The sequence below is a fragment of the Oncorhynchus clarkii genome, chromosome 22 (genome assembly GCF_045791955.1).
Source record: "Oncorhynchus clarkii lewisi isolate Uvic-CL-2024 chromosome 22, UVic_Ocla_1.0, whole genome shotgun sequence".
NCBI classification, from domain to species: Eukaryota; Metazoa; Chordata; class Actinopteri; order Salmoniformes; family Salmonidae; genus Oncorhynchus; species Oncorhynchus clarkii.
This window is the reverse complement of record NC_092168.1, coordinates 19,118,990-19,141,693: the sequence shown is the minus strand read 5'-3', so window position 1 is coordinate 19,141,693 and position 22,704 is coordinate 19,118,990. Positions and strand designations below refer to the sequence as shown.

Here is a 22,704-nt window from a genome sequence, read left to right as displayed (position 1 = left end):
ATAATTTCATTATTTATTTCAGTGGATGAAACTGACTTGATTCCAGGATAGAATATCTTATTGATCTGCCTCGGAGATGGACCTATCAGCCACCAGAATATTTACAGTTTTGAAATATTTAATAAATACTATCACTATGGTAAGTTACCTCAAACAAAGAAATCAGAATGTTGATTAAGGGGAAAAAATGCAACTAAAAAGAGACATGAAGCAACAAGACAATGGACATCATACATTTATAATTACAAAGCTAAAAATATGTTCAATCCACGTGTACTCTACCTTCAGCAATATTTAATTTATCTCTGTGCAAACAAATTACTTAGTAAATGCAGTAAGGCACAGCTTTACCTAAAAAAAAAAGTAGAACCGTAGCTAATTAATGTGACAAGAAATGAGCTTTGGGGATGGACAAGCTTTTTGTTTAATTTGTTGCACAGCAAAAATACATGAAGCAAATAGGCTTTTCATCTTATTGAATGTCTCAAGCTGCTATAAAATAAAACTACGAGAAAGTGGCTTAAAGGGCAACATGCAGAAAAATCATTACGCACTTGTAGTGTTAAAATGATCATGAATTTAAAATATAACACACTCAGTTTTAAAATGACCACAAATTCATTTTAAAAAAGGAAATTCTTCTTCCACAATCACCACACTTTTCAGGAGACACCGATTCGACCTCTCCATCTTTATTTTTAGCCGCAAACCCTATCCTGTACCGTAGCTGGGAGAGGAGCACATGGTCAACACTTACAGACAACACCAAACCTGTGGCATCCCAGTTTGTGGCGACGAGGTAGCTAACACTGAGGAATCGACCGTCTGGTTCGATCTTTAATTTGTATTCAATGGAGTCAGTACAGAGTTGATAACTTGGATGCAGACATCAGTTGTATTAAACTCTTTCTGTTCTGGAAAGAAAAAACAACAATGTGTGCCAATGAAAGCACTTAGCTGAATTAATTTCCTCAATAGCACCATAAATGTTCATTTGACATTGAAAACACTTTACATTTTTTTTAAAACTAATTATGTAACACAAGAGGTTAGGAAATCTAAGAGGTGGAATTAACCATTGTAGTTATATCCTTACAGAATGAAGCTCTCATCTTATGAACAGCAGTTAATGACTACATTTTTGGTAAAGCATTCATATTTGTCAAGGACTTTTGGCAGCTTTTTATCTTCGTTCCATAAAACCTAATATTGTATCAATGCACTGGATCTTTGTACCTTGGCATGAACTAAAGGTAATTACAGATGAAACATGCTCATACTATATTTCTCAAGTGCAAGCAAAGTTTCTAAATGTTGCTTGCTTGCTCTTTATTTCTCCCAAACATTCATCTAACGTAAGGTTGGAAAGGTTGGAAAGGCACAATAAATATCTTGCTACGGGGCGAGAATAGTCCACCAGTACTTGTATGTACATGGCTGATCGTGTCAGCTGTCAGTTCAAGATTCTCTGGATTCTCTTCCATGCATCCCTGTTGTTGTTGGCTTTTATAGGAAGCAAACCGGCCCAATATCGATACCAAACTCCTGATTCGAACCACCGATGTCCACAGGGGCCATATCCATGATTGGTAGTCTGGCTGTTTTCTGTGTCCTGTACTCAAACACTGTCTTGCCCCATTTACCATTGGATTGCTTTAAAGAGAAAGAAATTACAAAGGTTAATTTTAAGATCTCAGGAAGTCACTGTTTCCAGTGAGGACCCACACTTACCAAACAAATATGGTATATCACGTGAAAAAACTTGGTTTTCAGACTACCACAGATGTGTGAAGTTTCACACGTATGTTTTTTCCCTCATGTGGAAACTCCCCCGCATATGAATCATTTTTTAGACTACGCTATGGATGCAAGGACTGACCATCCATCAAATCGAAATGATAGTTTTAACCGTGTTTTTAGGCTATACAGGGATTGTTTACGTTTACTTTGCCAAATCATTCCCCTGGCCCGCATTTAGCTTTTATAGATGTGGTCACCCTAATTCCAACAGTGGAATCATTGCTACTGCAGCATGTTAACACCATCTTTTCACATGTGAGGAGAATAACATTATTTCAACCCCACATGTGAATCTGTAATTCCACATGTTAAAGTGCGATTTTTAGATGTGGAGTTTTCTTACATCTTACAACTGCAAAAAAAAGTACTACATGTGAAAAACAATCACGTGGAAGATGTACTACTGCATATCCGATTTCCACGTGAAAGTTTTTAACATGTGAAACCGCAAATTTCACATGTAAAACTGCAATTTACATGTGAGGTGAAAGCATGTTATTCTCTTCACATATGAACAGGTCGTGTTAACATGTGAACTCTAATTTTAATACATGTGAAAATATGGTTTCGCATGCAAAATTTAAGCTCAACATGTGAAAGCAGCCATTTCACATGTGGAAATACAATTTCATATGTGAAACTGCAAATTTGACATGTTTTTTTTTTGTAAGTAAAGATTGAAATGTTTCAGGAACCAAACTTAAACTGCCACAAAACACCCATAGAAAATACTCACTCCACAACTGTCCTCCACCACGGTGTATCTGAAGCGGTTGTTTCCCTCTGCCTTGAGCTCCAGGTCATTCGACCCCTTGAGGATGACTGCTTTCTTTAGGTTCCCAGTCGCCTCATCCTTGTAGCCCACTGTGTTCTTGCAGTGGTAGGTGATGGTCTGAGAAGCCTCTTTGGAGAGCAGACGGATGAATGTCATCTGGACGGTGACCGAGTTGGCAGGTTGATCTTTGTTACCATAGGTGAACTGCAAAAACACAAAAAGAGAAAACAAAAAACAGCGGCAAATGATGAACTCACTTTTCAGATGCATTTCAATATCAGCAGTTATCGGTCATGTCGTAGTTATGTACATGTGTCACATTTACATAGCAAATATTATCTGTGATTGTCAAATGTGTGTCCATTGCTAGATTTAGTCTTCAGACTTGCTTTACAAAGAAAGTATTTTTCCTCAGCAATACTGCACTACCATATCAAATACTTTTATCCCATAATTTTGGTGGAATGCATGGAAGCAGAATTCCCGCAGACTTCCGAAATTAAACCACTGAAGGGGAACATTTTGAATACCCAGTGATCCAACAGGTCCCAGAGCAGTTTCCTTTCTAATTAGAACGCTAATCACAGTAATAAATTATTATTGTGGTGAAAAATGGTCTTACTTGTGTTCCTCTATTGATATCAGCTCCAAACCACACAGGCTTCTTCCTTGAGGTGCTCCACCATACTTTCTTAGGTATGCTGGCGGGGTTGGCTGAGATGCAAGTCTCTCCCGTCTCCATATTACAATGTACTTTGATAGCATCCTCTGAGCTTCCTTGGTTTGGATCGACCCAGTATTCACCTGGAATAGAGAAAGAGAATATTGTCCCATCTGCCCTGGTCTATTGACTTTTTTTTACCAAAGAGATGTTTCTAATTTGATTTAGGCATCCTTAGGGGTATAAGTTTTGCCAAAATACACACCACCCCACATCACATGAAGCAATGGCTGCATGATAAGACATGGTCTGAATACTGAAAAACTACCAAAAAAAACACCTCATTGATGGACTTCCCTTTGCCTCATGGAAACAACAACTCACCGCTCTTCTTCAGTGGGTAGCACTGCTTCAAGTCCTCACAGGTCCTAGCCGGGTGCTTCCTGCTGCCGTCTGGGCTTTTCATGCTGTCGATCTGGCTGCTGAGGGCCTTCAGAGTGGCCTGAACACCTGGGTCCAGCTGCTGAGTGGCATTGCTGTTGGGCAGAGCCTCATCCTCATTGAACTCTGGAGGAGGGGGGCCAGCATCATAGTCGTGCATGCCGCCAAATAGGTCATCCATGGCAGCTGTGGGGGGTCCGGGAGGCCCGGGAGGACCATTGGGACCAGGCTCTCCGGGAGGTCCCTGCAAAGCAAAGAGTTATAGTAAATAGAGAGTAATTACAAGGTGTGAACAAATTAAGTGTTTTGACATTATGTGCCAAATGTTAATGACGTTTGCGCTGACTTCCCAGGAAATGTCCATATCAGTTGTCCATGTAGGTGAAATGATTTTGGAGTGGAAATTTACATGCCTCAGGTCCGATTTCGCCACTAATTCCACGGGTTCCAGGAGGTCCCATTGGTCCAGGTTGTCCGATGTACCCTTCTTTTCCTGGAGGTCCAACTGGTCCAGGGGGTCCCTATTATATCATACCATGATAAAGATCCATTATAATGAAACAAATACATTATGGTTGACAACATGGACCATAATTTAACAGTCTGATATGATACCTACTCTTTGACCGCTTGGTCCGATGATTCCTGATGCTCCCTGCTCTCCTGTTGTACCCTAAAAATAAAGGAGTAAATAATGAATATTGAGATTGATATCAACTTAAAAGGGTACACATACACTCATTGTTCAAAACATTAAGGACACCAGCTCTTTCCATGACATAGACTGACCAGGTGAATCCAGGTGAAAGCTATTGTGCAACTCAATATTAGTCCTTAATGTTTTGTACACTCACTGTATATAAGTTCTACTCAATTAAAGATAAATATTTATTTATAGTATTTATATAAGTAAGATTTGACATACAGGTGGTCCAGGTAGACCCTGCAAACCGGTGAAACCTCTGTGTCCTTTCTGTCCTCTATCTCCATGGTCTCCGAGGTCACCCTTATCACCCCTTGGTCCTTGTGGTCCCTGTTGTTTCGAACGACACCATGCAATCACATTTTATGGGACGTCCAATGAAAAACGAGAAAGCTAATTTCTGTTTGTGGTTACGTGTCACCATACAAATATGCAAATGGTCAGTTCTCACACGAGTCAAGCCTAATGCTTTAGTAGTCAAAACCACAGCGTGCTGTGTTATCATTTCTTGATGGCTCCATTTCTATTGGATATTGAATATGTTTGAACATTAAAAAAAACATTTATTGGTGGTTTAGGTATTAAAGTAAAATGAAGTGTTAACCTTTATTCATTTATGTTTATGATGGTCTTACCGTTAACCCTCTCTTTCCTGCTGAACCAGGTGGACCGTTTGGTCCTCTGGAACCCTGTGTATGAATAGGATACCAACATGAGTTAATTAGATATATATATCTTTTTTATGTTTATTTAACCTTTATTTGACTAGTCGAGCCAACTAAGAACAAATTATTATTTACAATGACAGCCTTATGCCTGTATATAAGGAACATGTACACATTGTCAGGACCCCCCCCCCCCCCCCCCCATCTTATCTAATCTTGGGATTCTCATGTATTGACAAGGAAATTCCTTACATAAATGAAAAGGGCATATTACGTACAGCGTCTCCTCTCTTTCCAGAACCACCGGTGGCACCGACTGGACCTGGAGTTCCAGGTTGTCCTGGGGTCCCAACCAGACCCTCTGGACCATGGTCACCTCGATCTCCCTGTTGAACTCATCAAAATCAGAACCATAAAATGTATATGCTACAGAAGGTTGTAAGGCATTTGTCTTGCTGTTTCAATACGGTTGGTCAAGCACAATAAACAATATGAGACGTTCTGGACACAGTGTTGCACCTACCCTTTGACCAATGACTCCATCTTTGCCTGGCGGCCCATCAGATCCAGCAGGACCCTGGAGGAAAACAACGTATTGTGAATAACTACTGTAACTTGTACGAAATATGTGAGGGATAATCAAAGAGGGGCTATGCGTTATAGGGAATTATGAACTGGGTGGTTCGAGCCCTGAATGCTGATTGGCAGACAGCCATGGTATATCACACCATATACCACGCGTATGACAAAACATTTATTTTTACTGCTCTAATTACGTTGGTAACCAGTTTATAATAGTAATAAGGCACCTCAGGCGTCTGTGGTATATGGCCTCAGGGGTTTGTGGTATACTCAGCGTTGTGTCGTGCATAAGAACAGCCCTTGCTGTGGTATATTGGCCATATACCACACCCACTTGTGCCTTATTGCTTAAATAATTCACTCTCTAGAATTCCCTTTTAGCCAATCAGAAACTAGTATTCGACAATGCCATGGTATAAACTCTCTTACTGCTAGCAACAAGAGGACAAATAGTGAAGTGAAAAGTTTTGGCGAAAAAAAATGTAAGGGGGAACTTACATTGGGACCAGGATCACCACGAGGTCCGTTGGCACCAGGAGAACCGATCGGGCCAGTGGGGCCTTTGTCTCCCCCAGGTCCTGCAGTCCCCTGTTTTCCTGGAGGACCCTACAAACACCACAGGGACAATGGAATCTTGAGGAGCACTGTGTAACATGCAATGTGGAAGCAGCTCAGATTGCGGACACATTAGTGGGATTCAAACAAATGTGTAGAAATCAGAACATACTGCTGGTCCTGGAAGTCCCAGCATTCCACGCTCTCCCCTCTGACCAGGAAGACCCACAATGCCTCTCTGTCCTGTTGTTCCGGCTGGACCTGGAGGTCCATCAGGACCCTGTGGAAACAAATCCAGTTGATATTGTCTAGCTTTGCCATGTAACAGGGTTGTGGTCAATCCAATTCAACAAGACTCAAACTCCAAATTCAGTTCTGTTCATGAATTGGATGATTCCTGATATTTTTGTTTAGGTTTTTGGATAAACTATTATACAGCAATGTGTTTCTGCACAAACAATTCCTGAGGTGTACTTTTATGTTCTAACCTGGCATGAACACATCCGATTCAACTTATCAAGGACTTGGTGATGTGCAGCCCTTGGGATTCTCCCAGGAACGGATTGAGAAACATTGTTATTCAGCAAAACGTAATCGTTTACCGTGGGTCCGTCTTCCCCAGAGTCTCCTTTGTCTCCTAAGCCCCCGGCTGGTCCTGGGGGGCCTCTTTCTCCTTGTCTTCCAGGGGATCCATTCTCTCCACGAAGGCCAGGAGGACCCTCTTTCCCAGGGGAACCTAGGGGTCCAGCCTCTCCAACTGGACCCTGTTACAAAGAGAATGTTGTTTTGTTACTGTTGTTGTTGTTCTTTATCTCTGAGAACAATGTGAAGTGTGTAAGTAATGGGTGATCAGTGGTTATAATGTTGTAGTCAAAAGCGAGTGGCATATTGAAATGATAACTGGTGGCTACTTCCAAATTGATGCATTAACCAATAGAACCAATAGTGGTTTGATGATTACTTACAGTTGAGCCTGGTGGTCCAACCCTGCCTGCAGATCCAGGGAAACCAGTGGGGCCCTAAGAGTGAAAAGATGAGAAGATCTACATGGTTACTATTTATTACATGGTTATATACTATCTGTACCACATGTATCAATACCTGGGCACAATTCCTGTCACAGTCCCAAGAGGCTTTAGTCATAATTCATAACATGAACTTACAGGTGCACCCTGGGTTCCTCTTCCACCCTTCAGTCCAGCCACACCGACAATACCCTGCGGAGAGATGAAGATTGCTGAATGAGATAGTTCCTCCTGTTTAGTCTGTTGTCTGATAATGTAGCACAAGATAATGTAGCGTGTTAACTCACAGGAGGTCCATGGGATCCAGCCAAGCCCTGAGGCCCTGGAGAACCAGCATCACCCTTCTGACCAGGCTCTCCAGGCTCCCCCTTGACTCCTGGTTGACCATCAGGACCCTGTATAAGGACAAAAACACACCAAGCCTGAGAGCTGGAAACAGCCCAAATGCACTATTTTTCTTACTAGAAAGCACAAAAGGGGGTCTAAGAATATGAGATTATAAAAAGCATTATACAGTATATTGAATGCAGTACAGATGTAGGATCTTAATTTGAGCCACTTTTCTACAGCAGGAAAATAATCCTGCAGCAACGGGTAATGTGAATAATTATGTGTATTATAATTCATTTTTGTATGGGTTGAGAAAGAGCAACGTCAGCACAAGCATTTCGCTACACTCGCATTCACATCTGCTAACCATGTGTATGTGACAAATAAATTTGATTTGATTTTTATACATTTTTCATAAGGGAACATTTATCGCAGGAAGGTTCTCCTGCAACAGGGTGCTCAAATTAATATCCTACATCTGCATGACATGAATTGTTATGATCACTATGACTCCGTTTGTCGTCTCATAGGCATGGGTTACAGAAAAGAATGACTTACGGGTGGTCCACCAAACCCAACGGGACCAATAGGACCAGGTTCCCCACGGGGTCCCTGGTGGAACAGAATATAAATAGAGCATTACAATGCCATAATTCCTGATATGATCGTTTCAAGGTAAATGTGTCATTGTATGCTTTAATACTCAATGTCCAGTTGTCCACTCACAGGCATAGCTCTTGATCCATGAGGCCCGGGAGGACCTTTAGGTCCAGCTTCTCCCTGCAATTACAACAGGTTTTAGTTCTACTGTAACAACAAAAGATGAACTAACTAATCATTTTTAGCTTTTGGCAAACTATGTCTTTACTTTTTCACCGCTAGGTCCATTGGGTCCGGGTGGGCCGAGAGGACCAGGAAGACCCTGAGGTGAGAAAACATATTTTTAGGGGAAATACATGCCATACCATTTTTGACTCGTGCAATGAATTGAGCAGACAATTGTTTCTCTGACAGAATATGCAGCAACATGTTTCCAAACGGACTTTCACTGTAACAATCCCCTGTAGAATAACTCATCCAAGAAGTGTCTTCTTTTTATTAATTTTTTTACAACCCTTAAAGTACAGATAACTTATCCTGTTCCGACACAATCACTGCATGCCAGCAGTGATTGAACTGTATGCATATGCTTGGTGAGAACCTGGGGCAAGCACTTTTCAAACGAGACAAATCTGCTTTCTGTCTTCACATGATCAAGACACAAAACTATTTGTCTTAGGCCAGAATAAGAAACCAGAATAAGAAATTACAAAATGTGTGCTAGTGTTACATTGAAGTGAAAGAAGTCACGTGTAAATTTGACTCACTCTTGCGCCATCATTTCCAGGTGTACCTTCTGATCCCTTCTCTCCACCAGACCCCTAAATGATGGAGAATGTCACGTGTCAAAATCCGACAGTTAATATTATTTATTGTGTTCTCATATATATATATGCAATGTTTTACTTCAACCCCCATTAGCTACTTGTTATTTTAACAATAGCTACTTCTTGGGGTCCACACAAAAGAAACTGTAGAAAACAATCATACAAATACAGCAAGATGGAAACAAAGACACTGAGATAGATATACATCATCTCCCATGGATATGATAGGATGAGAAGCTGATGATGCAGTGTGTGAATACTTACTCTGTCGCCTTTAGGCCCAGGAGAACCAGAGATCCCTCGCTCGCCAGGCATCCCCTGAAGACCAGGAGGGCCTAGGTCACCAAGACTACCAGTGGGACCAGGACTACCCTTTGGAGGAAAAAAAGCAATGGGTTCATATTCATATTTTCAGACTAAAAAATCCAATACACATAACCCTCCATAGTGGCTCCATATTACTATATCTCTATACATGGACAACAAATACCTTTGGTCCATCGGGTCCTGGTGCTCCGGGGATTCCCTTGGCTCCAGCCAAACCGAGAGGTCCGAGTTCTCCTCTCTCCCCTGGGATTCCACGCTCTCCCTGTTAGGCACAAAATGTCTGTCAGTCATGCTGTGTCTACTGCAATACTACATTGTATATATGTGCAATATATTCCAATATATATTGATATTAGTAAAATTATCAATGTACCCTTGGTCCAATCTGGCCAACAGCACCTCCTTCTCCAGGGATACCCTAAACAAGATAAAGAAATTCATACTCCATCGTCATGATGTCACAAATGAGTATTGCATCCCATGAAATAGAGGATCTACAGTATTTATCTCATTAGATATATACTTCAGCTAATTCAAACAATGCAAGTGTTCATGAAACTCACCAGATCACCTGGTTTTCCTGACTCTCCAGGAGGGCCTGGGGGTCCAGGTAATCCCTAATACACAAAAGCATATACACTTTAGATAACGACAACAGTGCCCAGTTGATTCAATCATCCCTTATGAGTTACAATCTTTGTTGCCACTTTCAGTGATCAACTGCTGCTTGTGAACAACATCCATGCATCTATGACAAAATCCAGAATAACCTACCTGGAAACCATTCACTCCAGGTGGTCCCTGTTCTCCTCTTTCACCTGCAACGCCCTTCAGACAAAGAGAGAATCAACATTTGTTGAAGAGTATGTTATGAGAGAGTACACTTTACAAATCAGATGTGCAGTGGCGTTGCATAATATTGACTGATAGGAAAATGCTGTACCAAAATGTTTAGTACGAGATATCAGTCATAACAACAATCAGAGAAAAACAGTTGACTTACCGAAGGGCCAGCGGGACCGGCAGGGCCAACTTCCCCCTCTTTCCCAGGAGGACCCTAGAAAGGAAGTCATCATTAGTAAACGTCCTCATGAACACAATTTTCCCCATAAACACGTATGAGGGCAGAGGGCATTTAGTGTTCATTGACATCCGTACTCACTCTTTGTCCTGCCACTCCCAGAGATCCTTGTTCGCCTGTCTTCCCTGGGTCTCCCTATGATTTGAAAAGACAAGAAGTCATTCAAGTAATCATGAGGAGAAAGGAAAAATGTGATAGCAAGATATCTTGAGAAGGTTAGAACTTCCAAAGTTCCTTACGTTAAAGCCCTTTGGTCCAGGTGTTCCCATGGTTCCTGCAGGACCTCTGGTTCCAATCGACCCTGCTGGTCCTGGGCGGCCATCTTCTCCTGCTGGACCCTTCAGACAGAGGGCACGAAAACAACTCTTACCTCTGGCTGTTCATTCAGTGTTATGACTACTGATACTAATGGTCAAACCTCGAAAAGAGGTATTCTCCGGTCATTGATCACCTGACAAATAGCCTGTCGGTCTAAGCCTTGTTTGTGTATCACTGAAAGCATTAATTTTTAAGAACACTTGCTGGAGAGGTGGCAATCACTGAGTGCATTACCTTTTTCTCTACAGTTGTTATTTTTTGTTCAGCTCTGACCTAAATTGGATGTGTGTAAACACTCTTTTGTCAACCTTACCAGTGGTCCTGGTTTGCCCTCTGCTCCCTGGACTCCCGGAGTGCCAGTCAGACCCTACAAAACAACAGACAAAATTATGAGCCTCAGAAACAAAGACAACAATCTTGGAAAGCTATTCATGATATCTTCACATTACCCGTGCGCCTGGGAGGCCGGGTTCACCAGTGCGCCCGGGATCCCCTCCGGAACCTTTAGGCCCAGATATGCCAGAAAGTCCACGATCTCCTTGAGCACCCTTCAGGAGAAACATATTAGTGAATTAGGTTCGGGCTGGGGCTCCTGTCCTAAGAATCCAGTCTAATGACCACCGATGTAGCTGTAATAGATCTCTGTCTGTACCTTAGGTCCAGGTAATCCATCAGCACCAGGGAAACCTCTGTTACCAAGAGACCCCTGCAATACAAATGCCCATCCATATATGAAATGAGGACACATACGATACACCAAGATTACATCTATGACACAATATATTTTCTGCACAGGATTGAGGATATCAATGTCAGCTAAATCAATTGGATTATGAAGTGGGATACATTTGAGATGGACGACTGAAATCCATCCTGAGGAGTCTTAAGTTACAGTCACTGACCTAAATCCTAATCATCTAGAAGTGTTCAGTAATAGAGTCCAACGTTAGACTCACCCTCTCACCAACAGGACCAGGTGGTCCTAGTGAGCCAGAGTCACCCCGAGTTCCTCTCTTTCCCTCCTCCCCCTGCGGCCCGATTACTCCTTGGGAACCAGGGGGACCCTATGAATCAAAACAAACTATATTTAACATTTGTTTAACCATCTCAATACACTTTGCTCCAATTATGACAGTGTCTGAATTTCATTCAATGGGAAATAATGAGCGTGTAGACATCCAAGTATTGTACAATATAACACGTACTGTACATAATAGTATTAATATTGTACATATTCTCTGTGAATGGTCACATATTATTTGAGCTTACAGGTTCTCCTTTGGGTCCGGCCTCTCCTTTGTACCCAGGTATACCAACATCTCCCTGAAAAAAAGACGAGAGCCATAAATATACTGTATCACTATAGTAACATTATATTCTGCACCTGAGATAATGTATAATGTATCATAAAATGAAAATCGATATTACCATCTTGTCAATCAGTCAAACAATTGTTCTGCAGTAATGGTACATTAGTTAAGTGATCAGGGCCATATTATCTGTGCTTTGGTAAAGTCACGCATGCATGTCATAACATTGACAGTGTATGTATACATCTATATGGTACATGAATGAATGGACCTCCCATGAGTAGAAAATTACTTCTATCCAAAGTAAAAGGATGCCACAGTACCAGTTGACCTTTGATCCCAGGCTGTCCAGTGCTTCCCTGAGGTCCGGGTGGACCATGGGGGCCGAGGTGACCCCCGGGACCCTGCACACCCATAGTACCCTACAAAACAACAAGAATATCTCTCAATAGACATCAATCTTGATCGTATGAATCTAGGTATGCTATGTGATGATACAATTAGGTTGATAATACAATTATGTTGAAAATTAGGTACTAGATTCATGATAGTATACGTACCACTGGACCCTTAGTACCTGGCCCCCCGTCTGTTCCTGAAGGACCCTAAATATAGCAAATATTTAATGTTAAAAGTACAGCACAATGATGTTTAACAAAGAGAGTAGGTGTTATAAATAAGACCCTTACCTGTTGGCCAGTAGATCCTGCCCTGCCTTGGTGTCCTGTCTCGCCTCTCTGTCCCTGTTGCCCCTCAGGCCCCCGCACTCCTGTGGCACCAGGTTGGCCCTGGAGAATAGAAACAGAAATCCTCATGAGTCCATTTTATGTCCATACAGTAGTCCTACATTACCTTATTAGTTAGCTATATACTGTATGTTATTAGGTTGCATTTACAACATATTGCATACACTGCTATACAGCCTCCGAAGTTACTATTTAAATCACATTGATTTGAACATGTATTGAATACTTAATGTTCTACTTGATAGTCTACAGTACTTGCCTTCATTCCTGGAATTCCTGGATAACCTGGGGGACCATTGATACCTAATGGACCCTGCAAGTATAATACCAGAAAAGTGAATTAACGAATAGCTCAAATGCTGTATTATATTAGTAGCAACTGCAGGCCAACTTACCATCGGACCAGATTTACCAATGTTCCCAGGAGGACCTTTCATTCCCTACAATCAAAAAAATCAAATCAAAAATTGGATTCACACGTAATACAATCTACAATTACAATTCTTGTAAAGACATGCATCGGAAATTTGTATCATGTACACTTCTCAAATACATAAAATAGATTTGAAAAAATAATTGAGGACTTGTAATGGTGTAAGTGGATGTAACAATATCTTGTTATCTGGAGTCATTACATTTATACTTTTGTATATACAAATGAGCAATACAATTGAGAATGATATTAACCTTAAGATCTAAGTAACATAATTTTAAAAATCCCCATCAAAATCCAACAGTTTAAGCTAGAGATATTTGTTGAATGGGCTGCGTCTCAAGGATCCACCACATCCACCTATGTCGGCCTTCTGCATCTGCTTTGGAAGGTGGTCGAGCTAAAGTGGTGTTTGTCAGACCATGAGACATCCCGAAAATCAGTCTTCTCACTAAAACGTCTGTCGCGTCCCAACAGACCACTCTATAGATGAGACTCTCACAAACGCGATGGTGTTCTTCATTTTGCTCTCCGACCCCACAAGCCCTACGGGACTTGCCTAAAGTCTGTAAAACTGATGTGCCAGCTTCTGTCTGTAGCATCCGAACCGTTTGGGCTATGAACTGAAATAAACCCACTGTCGAGAGAGGAAACTCTCACGAACAAGATGGCGTTAACCCCCTAACTTTAATTGTTCTCATTCTTACCGGCACTCCATTTGCTCCTAAGCGACCTCTCTCCCCAGGCATGCCTCTAGGGCCCTAAAAGGAGCAATTAATCATGATTACTTTTAGTGTGGCAGAGCAATAAACATATGAACGTATTGACAAAATTACCATTAAGCAATAAACATATAAATGTAAGGAAAAAGTAAAAGTTGAAAATAGTTGTTAAACGGCAGAGAGTTGATAAACTAGGACTAGTCCTGCAAATACCAAAAGATGCTGAAAACAGACCCATGTTATTATTCTACTTTTATTTATAAGGGGGATCAACTGAGACCAACGTCTCATTTGCAGTAGAGCCTGTTTTCAATACAAAGGAAAAAAACACACATACAGTGCATTCGGAAAGTATTCAGACCCCTTGACCTTTTCCACTGTTTTTACATTACAGTCTTACTCTAAAATTGATTACATTTTTTTTCTCATCAATCTACACCCAGTACCCCATAATGACAAAGCAAAAACAGGTTTTTGTTTCTACAACTTGACCAGGCCATGAGGTCGAAGGAATTGTTCGTAGAGCTCCTAGACAGGATTGTGTCGAGGCACAGATCTGGGGAAGGGTACAAAAAAATGTCTCCAGCATTGAAGGTCCCCAAGAACACAGTGGCCTCCATCATTCATGAATGGAAGAAGTTTGGAACCACCAAGACTCTTCCTAGAGCTGGCTGCCCGGCCAAACTGAGCAATCGGGGGAGAAGAGCCTTGGTCAGTGAGGTGACCAAGTACCCGATGTTCGCTCTGAAAGAGCTCCAGAGTTCTTCTGTGGAGATAGGAGAACCTTCCAGGACAACCTTCTCTGCAGCACTCCACCAATCAGGCCTTTATGGTAGAGTGGCCAGACAGAAGCCACTCCTCAATAATAGGCACATCACAGCCTTTTGGAGTTTGCCAAAAGGCACCTAAAGGCTCTCAGACCACGAGAAACAAGATTATCTGGTCTGATGAAACCAAGATTGAACTCTTTGGCCTGAATGCCAAGCTTCACGTCTGGAGGAAACCTGGCACCATCCCTACGGTGAAGCATGGTGGTGGCAGCATCATGCTGTTGGGATGTTTTTCAGCGGCAGGGACTGGGAGACCATTCAGGATAGAGGGAAAGATGAATGTAGCAAAGTACAGAGAGATCCTTGGTGAAAACCTGCCCCAGAGCGCTCAGGACCTCAGACTGGGGTGAAGGTTCACCTTCCAACAGGACAACAACCCTAATCACACAGTCAAGACAATGCAGGCAGGAGTGGATTCGGGACAAGTCTCTGAATGTCCTTGAGTGGCCCAGCCAGAGCCCGGACTTAAATCCGATCGAACATCTCTGGAGAGACCTGAAAATAGTTGTGCAGCAACGCTCCCCATCCAACCTGACAAAGCATGAGAGGATCTGCAGAGAAGAATGGGAGAAACTCCACAAATACAGGTGTGCCAAGTTGCAGCGTCATACCCAAGAAGACTTGAGGCTTTAATCGCTGCCAAACGTGTTTCAACAAAGTACTGAGTAAAGGGTCTGAATACTTAGGTAAATGTAATATTCAATTTGTTCATTTTTAATACATTAAGCACATTGCACTGTTTATTTTAGACAGCCGAAATAAATCTATCCAAAGGTAATGTACAGTACAGGCATGGCTCCTCATCATGGGCTGCATCCATATAGTGCCTTCCAATGCTTGTCTCCTTTCATTCTTCACTACACTATGAAGAATCTAGACTGGTCAAAGCTAACACTAGGTAGGCATCCACCATTTTGCTTTAACCTATCATATATTTTGTGAACTGTGCAGACAGAGAGGAGTCTTCCAATGAACCAATAGATCCTTATCAATAAAACATCACAATAAGGTTCAGTGCGTTTTGTCAGTGACTGCATAAGTTGCTAGTACACAATACTGTATATTTAAAATATTTTCCACTTACCATAGGGCCAGGTGTGCCAATCGGACCAGTGGGACCTAATGCACCCTAAGAGATCAATTACAAAAACATTGCATTCATCAATACATGCCTTTCAAAACTTTACAGTATGCATATACTTAATATATACTGAACAAAAATATAAACACAACATGTAAAGTGTTGGTCCCATGTTTCATGAGCTGAAATAAATAATAAATAAATAAAAGATCCCAGAAATGTTCCATACGCACAAAAAGCTTAGGTTCTGTATATATTATACACTCATCTATATCATATGAATATCACTGACATATCATGACAAGAAATGACTATGATGTCAATATGAATCATGAAAACATAGTGAGCGAGTTATGGATATAACATCGTATAGAGGCTGTACCTTGGATCCTACAGTTCCAGTTTCACCTCTTAGACCAATTGGACCTGTGTGACCCTGAAACAACAAAGTGTATTTCTCCATTAGTGGACAATAATGGCGTGACACATGAGTTCACAGTGAGGTTCTTTGAATGTTTGTTGGGGAGTCATACTTACTCTATGGCCTTTCAATCCAGGAGGCCCAGGTGTCCCTGGAAATCCTCGAGCCCCCTGAAATACATGGTATTTTAGTACAGTGTCAATACAGTATTACAGTCATTTTAGTCATAATTTCAAGTTTAACACTTCCGTTGTTATATATAACTTACCGCTGATCCAGGGAATCCCATCTCTCCAGAATTTCCTGATTTTCCTCCTTCTCCCTAGGATGACATCATAATAAGTTAGTAACATGGCCATTTGCTATGTATAAAGTATGATGTTTCTTACACATCATACTTGAGACCACACAAGTCGTGTTCATTCCAAATGGTCCTGGTTAGTACACTTCCTATCTAGTATGTTCACGTCTTTCGAGATGGTTTCTGTTGGGAAGCATTTCCCACAACACAACAGACTCGTGAGGCAGACGACATTACCACGAGCCCACTAAAACCATGTCTTTGATACGCAGGGTGGCGTCAGTACTTCGGCTGAACAGAGATGAGCGTTTACTCACGTCTTCACCCGGCTTTCCCGGTGGCCCTTCAGGTCCCCTTTGTCCAGATGTACCCTGCAACAGAAGAGAATTATAAGACCTTGAATAAAGGGGTTATACATGCTTATGACAAGCCCTACAATGCACTAGAACTGCATCATCATTTATTATACCTGTCTGCTTTGTGAAAAGTGTGACCAGGAGATGAAATGGTCAACGTAAACAGTTGCACAGAAATTGTGTCCACGACAATGTATGCCTTCTGACATTCTACAATCTGTCAGTTTTGTGTTGTTTGAGAAGATGAATGTGACTACTGTGGTGCCAACATGATTCAAGGTGTTATTCTCATAGACACGTTGTTGAGAATTGTTGCAACAAACAGGGAACACCTGACTAGAAACATGACATGTGACAAGGAGAATGTCATACCATGTGACCTGGATCACCGACTTCCCCAGGGGGTCCTTGTGGTCCAGCATGGCCCTGAGAGAGAGAGTGAGCGAGAGAGGTTGGTGAACGGCTAACTCCAAATAAAGTTGTTTGAAATGATTTCTTCATGGGTTGCTTTTAACTTACAGGGTTTCCATTTGGCCCAGGAGGTCCTCTTGCTCCTGCTTCCCCCTAAAACACAGATAACATCATTGCACACACAATCATTACTTTTAAAAAGTATGGCCCCACAGACTCAATATTTGATACATCACAAAAGTTTAATTATCCAAGCCAGAGCAAAGAAATATGACACAAGACTTCTGTGACCCAAGATAGTGTCACTGCTTCTTACACTAGTTCCTGGCACCATGGCCGTTTGGCCGGCAGATTTCTCATCCCCAAAGCCTCCAGCCATCTGAGCTCCCAGTCCCTGGAGAAACAGAACAGTGATTTAGAGTATTGGAAATGCATTCTGCAACTCAGAGAACACTCAGCATCTCAATGGGACAGCTAACAGCCAGGGGTGCTGTCCTGTCCCCATACTTTGTTTCTCAATTAGGCCAGATAATGTCCAGATAATCAATCTGCTAATGTTTTATGGTTAGGGTCGTTTTCTTAAAACTGCATTGTTGGTTAAGCATTGTAAGTAAGCATTTCACTGTAAGGTCTACTACACCTGTTGTATTCTGCACATGTGACAAGTAAACATTTGATTTGATGCAGTCAGTCTCTCCTCAACTCTTAGCCAATAGAGACTGGCATGCATTGTATTTATATTAGCCCTCTGATTACAATGAAGAGCAAGACGTCTGGGTCAAACAAGGACATTTCTAAGTGACCCCAAACTTTTGAACGGTAGTGTATATTTAAGCAATAAGGCACGAGGGGCTGTGGTACACGGCCAATATACCACGGCTAAAGGCTGTTCTTATGCATAACACAATGTGGAGTGCCTGGATATACCCCTTAGCAGTGGTATTTTGGCCATATACCACAAACCCCAGTGCCTTATTGCTATTATAAACTGGTTGGAAACTTAATTGAGCAGTAAAAATAAATGTGTTGTCATACCCGTGTAATACCACAGCTGTCAGCCAATCAGCATTCAGGGCCACCCAGTTTCTAATTCACATTATACATTGTTTATGAGGGGTGGGTATTGTAGTACTTACCCCTGGTGGACCCTGGTTTCCTGCAGGTCCGGGTTCTCCTGGATTTCCAGGCACACCAGGCTCTCCGTCATATCCTGCTGCTCCACGTAGCCCCTTCAATTAGATAATGTCATGTTAATATAAACAGGACGAAGTAATGCATTACAGGTTCATATGGTGTCATTCATTATGTGCCAAATCATAACTTGATGTGCGACCTACATTTCTGCTCAAACCATGTATTGATATCAGTGACACTTGAGTTACGGATCTCCATTTAGGTTTAGTAATATATGTGTAGACATTCATATTGCCTTCTGGTTCTAAAGCATGTTTTCTAGTTGATATGCAATGACAGTGGATGATGAAAATGGCCAAAAATGAGAGAAAAAAATGATTACAGTGTATGCTTGACAAAACGGATAAATTGAATCAAGGGTGTTAAACATAATATGAGAGGCAGACCAGCAACATATGTCATAAATCATAAAGACTAATGTTGTTCTGCTAAATAAGATTCTGCTTAATGTATGCCCTCAATATGATCAGCATTCCAATGAGGGCAGCATATAAATGCATAATTTATTATTTTGTCGTGTACTGAATTTAAACAAAATACATACGTTTACGGAATGGGTCTATCGGAATGTTTTCCAATGCTAATAACGCTAATGTATTGTCCATTTTTGTTTGCGCAATCTCTTGATCATCAAGACGTAATTCATCAAAGAGACAAATCTCCAGAAAGTGCACAGCACATCAATTTGAACTATCTTCAAGTCATGTAGTCTCCATTATCTTTGAAGACATTGTATTATATTTAAGCATGACAATAAAAGCCATTAATAAATTAATCAATCTAATTCTATTATAGTTATCACATAAAGTAGTTGCTTCTTTGAAATATCCTAATTCAATAGAGACTAAGAAGTAAGTTTATTATCATGTCTCAGCTTGATTAGCCTCAAGAAAAAAAATGAAGGCTGTGCTATGCTTAAACAAAAAGGCTTGAGGGGTTGTGGTATATGGCCAACATACCACGGTTAAGGGCTTTTCTTATGTACGACGCAAAGCGTAGTGCCTGGATAGAGCCCTTAGCTGTGGTATATTGGCCATATACCACAAACCCCTGAGATGCCTTATTGCTAGTATAAACTGGTTACCAATGTAATTAGAACAGTAAAAATAAATGTTTTGTCATATCAGTGGTATAGGGGCTGATATATTGTCTTAGCTGTGTGCTTAGGGTCGTTGTCCTGTTGGAACGTTGTCCTGAGCGCTCTGGGGCAGGTTTTCACCAAGGATCTCTCTGTACTTTGCTACATTCATCTTTCCCTCTATCCTGAATGGTCTCCCAGTCCCTGCTGCTGAAAAACATCCCCACAGCATGATGCTGCCATCACCATGCTTCACCGTAGGGATGGTGCCAGGTTTCCTCCAGACGTGATCTTGGCATTCAGGCCAAAGAGTTCAATCTTGGTTTCATCATTTAGGTGCCTTTTGGCAAACTCCAAGCGGGCTGTCATGTGCCTATTACTGAGAAGTGGCTTCTGTCTGGCCACTCTACCATAAAAGCCTGATTGGTGGAGTGCTGCAGAGATGGTTGTCCTTCTGGAAGGTTCTCCCATCTCCACAGGAACTCTGGAGCTCTGTAAGAGTGGCCATCGGGTTCTTGGTCACTTAATTGACCAAGGCCCTTCTCCCCCGACTGCTCAGTTTGGCTGGGCGTCCAGCTCTAGGAAGAGTTTTGGTCGTTCCAAACTTCTTCCATTTAAGAATGTTGAAGGCCACTGTGTTCTTGGGGATCTTCAATGCTGGAGAAATGTTTTGGTACCCTTCCCCAGATCTGTGCCTCGACACAATCCTGTCTAGGAGCTCTACAGTCAATTCCTTCAACCTTATCTCAGCTCACTGGTCACCATAACAACACCTACCCATAGCACGCGTTCCAGCAGGTATATTTCACTGGTCATTTCCAAAACCAACACCTCGTTTCCTTCCAGTTCTCTGCTGCCAATGACTGGAACGAATTGCAAAAATCACTGAAGTTGAAGACATACAGTATCTCCCTCACTAACTTTATGCATCAGCTGTCAGAGCAGCTTACCGATTGCTACCTACCTCATCCCATATTTGTTTTTCTGCTCTTTTGTACACCAGTATTTCTACTTGCACATCCTCATCTCCACATATATCACTCCAGTGTTAATTGCTAAATTGTAATTACTTCGCCACTATGGCCTATTTATTGCCTTACCTCCTTACTTCTTTTGCACACACTGTATAAAGATTTTCCTATTGTGTTATTGTGTTTGTTTACCCCATGTGTAACTCTGTGTTGTTGTTTTTGTCACACTGCTTTGCTTTATCTTGGCCAGGTCGCAGTTGTAAATGAGAACTTGTTTTCAACTGGCCTACCTGGTTAAATAAAGGTGAAATAAAATAAAAATTAAAGTAAAAAAATGGCTTGGTTTTTGCTCTGACGCACTGTCAACTGTGGGATATGTGTCTTTCCAAATCACGTCCAATCAATTGAAATTATCACAGGTGGACTCCAATCAAGTAAATGCGTGTCAAGGATGATCAATGGAAACAGGATGCATCTGAGCTCAATTTCGAGTCTCATAGCAAAGGGACTGAATACTTATACATTTGCAAAACTTTCTAAAAACCTGTTTTCGCTTTGTCATTATGGAGTATTCTGTGTGGATTGATATGGGAAAACGTTATTTAAACCATTTTAGAATAAGGCTGTGGAAAAAGTCAAGGGTTCTGCATACTTTCTGAATGCACTTTACCTCAAACGCCTTTCCCAAATCAATCAATGTTTTTACAAGATAGTCACTGTGTTGACTGCACAGGCGGGTCCACATGGATCATACTACTTCTGAGGGGCTGTCACTATTGCTTTAGTCCCAGGACAAGGAATGATAAAGGATTTGAGATTTGGCAAAGATCCCTTTTGAATCAAAACATTTTTTTTTTGTCAATGTGCCAATGGAGATAATTATGCAGTACAGAACTCAAGCCTTGCTAAAGCATAATGTATTTGCTCTGTGAGTCATGTTTGGAACGTACAGGTCTTCCTTTCTGTCCTCGGTCCCCTCTGAATCCTGGCGATCCGGGAGGCCCCTGTTTTTAGGACAAAAAGAAGGGATGAAAAAGTCACAATAGCGTAGGCACAATAATGTTCCTTCATAAATCCTTCATGATAATATCATTACTATAGAAACAGAGTAAAGTCATTCCGGATGCTCTGTCAAATACAGTTGTACTACACAGGAATCCTTTCAGGTCAAGTCAAAGGTAACTGTTCTCTTCTGCCATCTAGTGTCGACTCAAAGAGTTTTACAAAACCAACACCACAACTGAGAAACAGCTGGTTAAAGCTACATGCACCAACAAAGCTGTATGTTGTTGAATCGCAACAAAGTTCCATATCATAAACTCAGTTTATAATAGACTTTGAAAACAAAGTGAACTATAAGCTTACCATAGGCCCAGGACGACCTCTGATCCCTGTCACCTGTGGCACTTCTCCAGGTTCTCCTTTCTGACCCTACAAACGAAGAGCAAGAAGGCAGAAGTTGCTCCACCGTTTAAATTAAATTAGTAATACGATATTATAAAGATGTATCACAATGATATATTAAGCTTACCCTGTAGACTCTGCCACCTTCTGAAAATGACAGAACATAGCAGACATAAAGAATCAAGTCACAAAAGCATCTAGTCTACGATGACTTAATTGTCATGAGGGGAGTTGATTCTTATTTTCTTCATAGCAAAGCACTGGGTTCACACGTAGTTACATTAATAGTTACACATTCATGAACAGTTCACACTGGGTTCTCTCATAAGAAATGTTTTTCATGACTTGGGGTCACAACAAATTTCAGGTCACGCTTTCCGACAACTCACCGGGTCTGCCGTTGCCAGTGGTGTCTGAGCCGCCCTCGCTCTGGCAGATGGGACAGCACTCGCCCTCGGGGATGGTCACCTTCTCACAGTTGGACAGCTCATCGCACTGGATCTCGTCACATAGGACGGAGCCGCTGTCGCACACGCAGATCCTACATGGCTCTGGTTTCCAAATGTCTCGGTTGGTGTACACCTGGCCATCAACCGTGCAGCCCGCGTCATCTCCTGTGGAAGGCGGGACCGACAGGACAGGTCAGACAAAGGTCAGAGTTCAGCCATGGAAAGTCAAACTTAATGCCCCCTTCCTAAAAATATTTTCTGAATAGTCTCAAATGCCAGGATATAAAATGAATGTGGAAAAATACAA

General features: G+C 41.6%; 1 protein-coding gene across 1 annotated transcript in view; it reads right to left on the bottom strand.

Moving 5' to 3' along the window:
* Positions 1 to 22,704, bottom strand: part of LOC139380532 (collagen, type V, alpha 2a) — a 62,652-nt gene continuing 39,948 nt past the window's right edge. The window contains exons 2-52 of the mRNA XM_071123271.1: positions 22,321 to 22,562; positions 21,910 to 21,975; positions 21,495 to 21,548; positions 18,438 to 18,530; positions 17,618 to 17,695; positions 17,410 to 17,454; positions 17,263 to 17,316; positions 16,852 to 16,905; positions 16,502 to 16,555; positions 16,350 to 16,403; positions 16,195 to 16,248; positions 15,816 to 15,860; positions 13,887 to 13,940; positions 13,142 to 13,186; positions 13,006 to 13,059; positions 12,690 to 12,788; positions 12,561 to 12,605; positions 12,324 to 12,422; positions 11,960 to 12,013; positions 11,647 to 11,754; positions 11,343 to 11,396; positions 11,140 to 11,238; positions 11,004 to 11,057; positions 10,612 to 10,710; positions 10,454 to 10,507; positions 10,295 to 10,348; positions 10,066 to 10,119; positions 9,855 to 9,908; positions 9,665 to 9,709; positions 9,455 to 9,553; positions 9,229 to 9,336; positions 8,905 to 8,958; positions 8,406 to 8,459; positions 8,264 to 8,317; positions 8,096 to 8,149; positions 7,495 to 7,602; positions 7,346 to 7,399; positions 7,148 to 7,201; positions 6,785 to 6,946; positions 6,355 to 6,462; positions 6,126 to 6,233; positions 5,569 to 5,622; positions 5,324 to 5,431; positions 5,016 to 5,069; positions 4,603 to 4,710; positions 4,297 to 4,350; positions 4,091 to 4,198; positions 3,621 to 3,921; positions 3,198 to 3,379; positions 2,537 to 2,779; positions 1 to 1,653 (exon numbers count right to left, since the gene is read on the bottom strand). Of these exons, the coding sequence (XP_070979372.1) occupies positions 1,507 to 1,653; positions 2,537 to 2,779; positions 3,198 to 3,379; positions 3,621 to 3,921; positions 4,091 to 4,198; positions 4,297 to 4,350; positions 4,603 to 4,710; positions 5,016 to 5,069; positions 5,324 to 5,431; positions 5,569 to 5,622; positions 6,126 to 6,233; positions 6,355 to 6,462; positions 6,785 to 6,946; positions 7,148 to 7,201; positions 7,346 to 7,399; positions 7,495 to 7,602; positions 8,096 to 8,149; positions 8,264 to 8,317; positions 8,406 to 8,459; positions 8,905 to 8,958; positions 9,229 to 9,336; positions 9,455 to 9,553; positions 9,665 to 9,709; positions 9,855 to 9,908; positions 10,066 to 10,119; positions 10,295 to 10,348; positions 10,454 to 10,507; positions 10,612 to 10,710; positions 11,004 to 11,057; positions 11,140 to 11,238; positions 11,343 to 11,396; positions 11,647 to 11,754; positions 11,960 to 12,013; positions 12,324 to 12,422; positions 12,561 to 12,605; positions 12,690 to 12,788; positions 13,006 to 13,059; positions 13,142 to 13,186; positions 13,887 to 13,940; positions 15,816 to 15,860; positions 16,195 to 16,248; positions 16,350 to 16,403; positions 16,502 to 16,555; positions 16,852 to 16,905; positions 17,263 to 17,316; positions 17,410 to 17,454; positions 17,618 to 17,695; positions 18,438 to 18,530; positions 21,495 to 21,548; positions 21,910 to 21,975; positions 22,321 to 22,562 (4,394 nt within the window). The 3' untranslated portion in view covers positions 1 to 1,506. The remainder of the gene's footprint in view (positions 1,654 to 2,536; positions 2,780 to 3,197; positions 3,380 to 3,620; positions 3,922 to 4,090; positions 4,199 to 4,296; positions 4,351 to 4,602; positions 4,711 to 5,015; positions 5,070 to 5,323; positions 5,432 to 5,568; positions 5,623 to 6,125; positions 6,234 to 6,354; positions 6,463 to 6,784; positions 6,947 to 7,147; positions 7,202 to 7,345; positions 7,400 to 7,494; positions 7,603 to 8,095; positions 8,150 to 8,263; positions 8,318 to 8,405; positions 8,460 to 8,904; positions 8,959 to 9,228; positions 9,337 to 9,454; positions 9,554 to 9,664; positions 9,710 to 9,854; positions 9,909 to 10,065; positions 10,120 to 10,294; positions 10,349 to 10,453; positions 10,508 to 10,611; positions 10,711 to 11,003; positions 11,058 to 11,139; positions 11,239 to 11,342; positions 11,397 to 11,646; positions 11,755 to 11,959; positions 12,014 to 12,323; positions 12,423 to 12,560; positions 12,606 to 12,689; positions 12,789 to 13,005; positions 13,060 to 13,141; positions 13,187 to 13,886; positions 13,941 to 15,815; positions 15,861 to 16,194; positions 16,249 to 16,349; positions 16,404 to 16,501; positions 16,556 to 16,851; positions 16,906 to 17,262; positions 17,317 to 17,409; positions 17,455 to 17,617; positions 17,696 to 18,437; positions 18,531 to 21,494; positions 21,549 to 21,909; positions 21,976 to 22,320; positions 22,563 to 22,704) is intronic.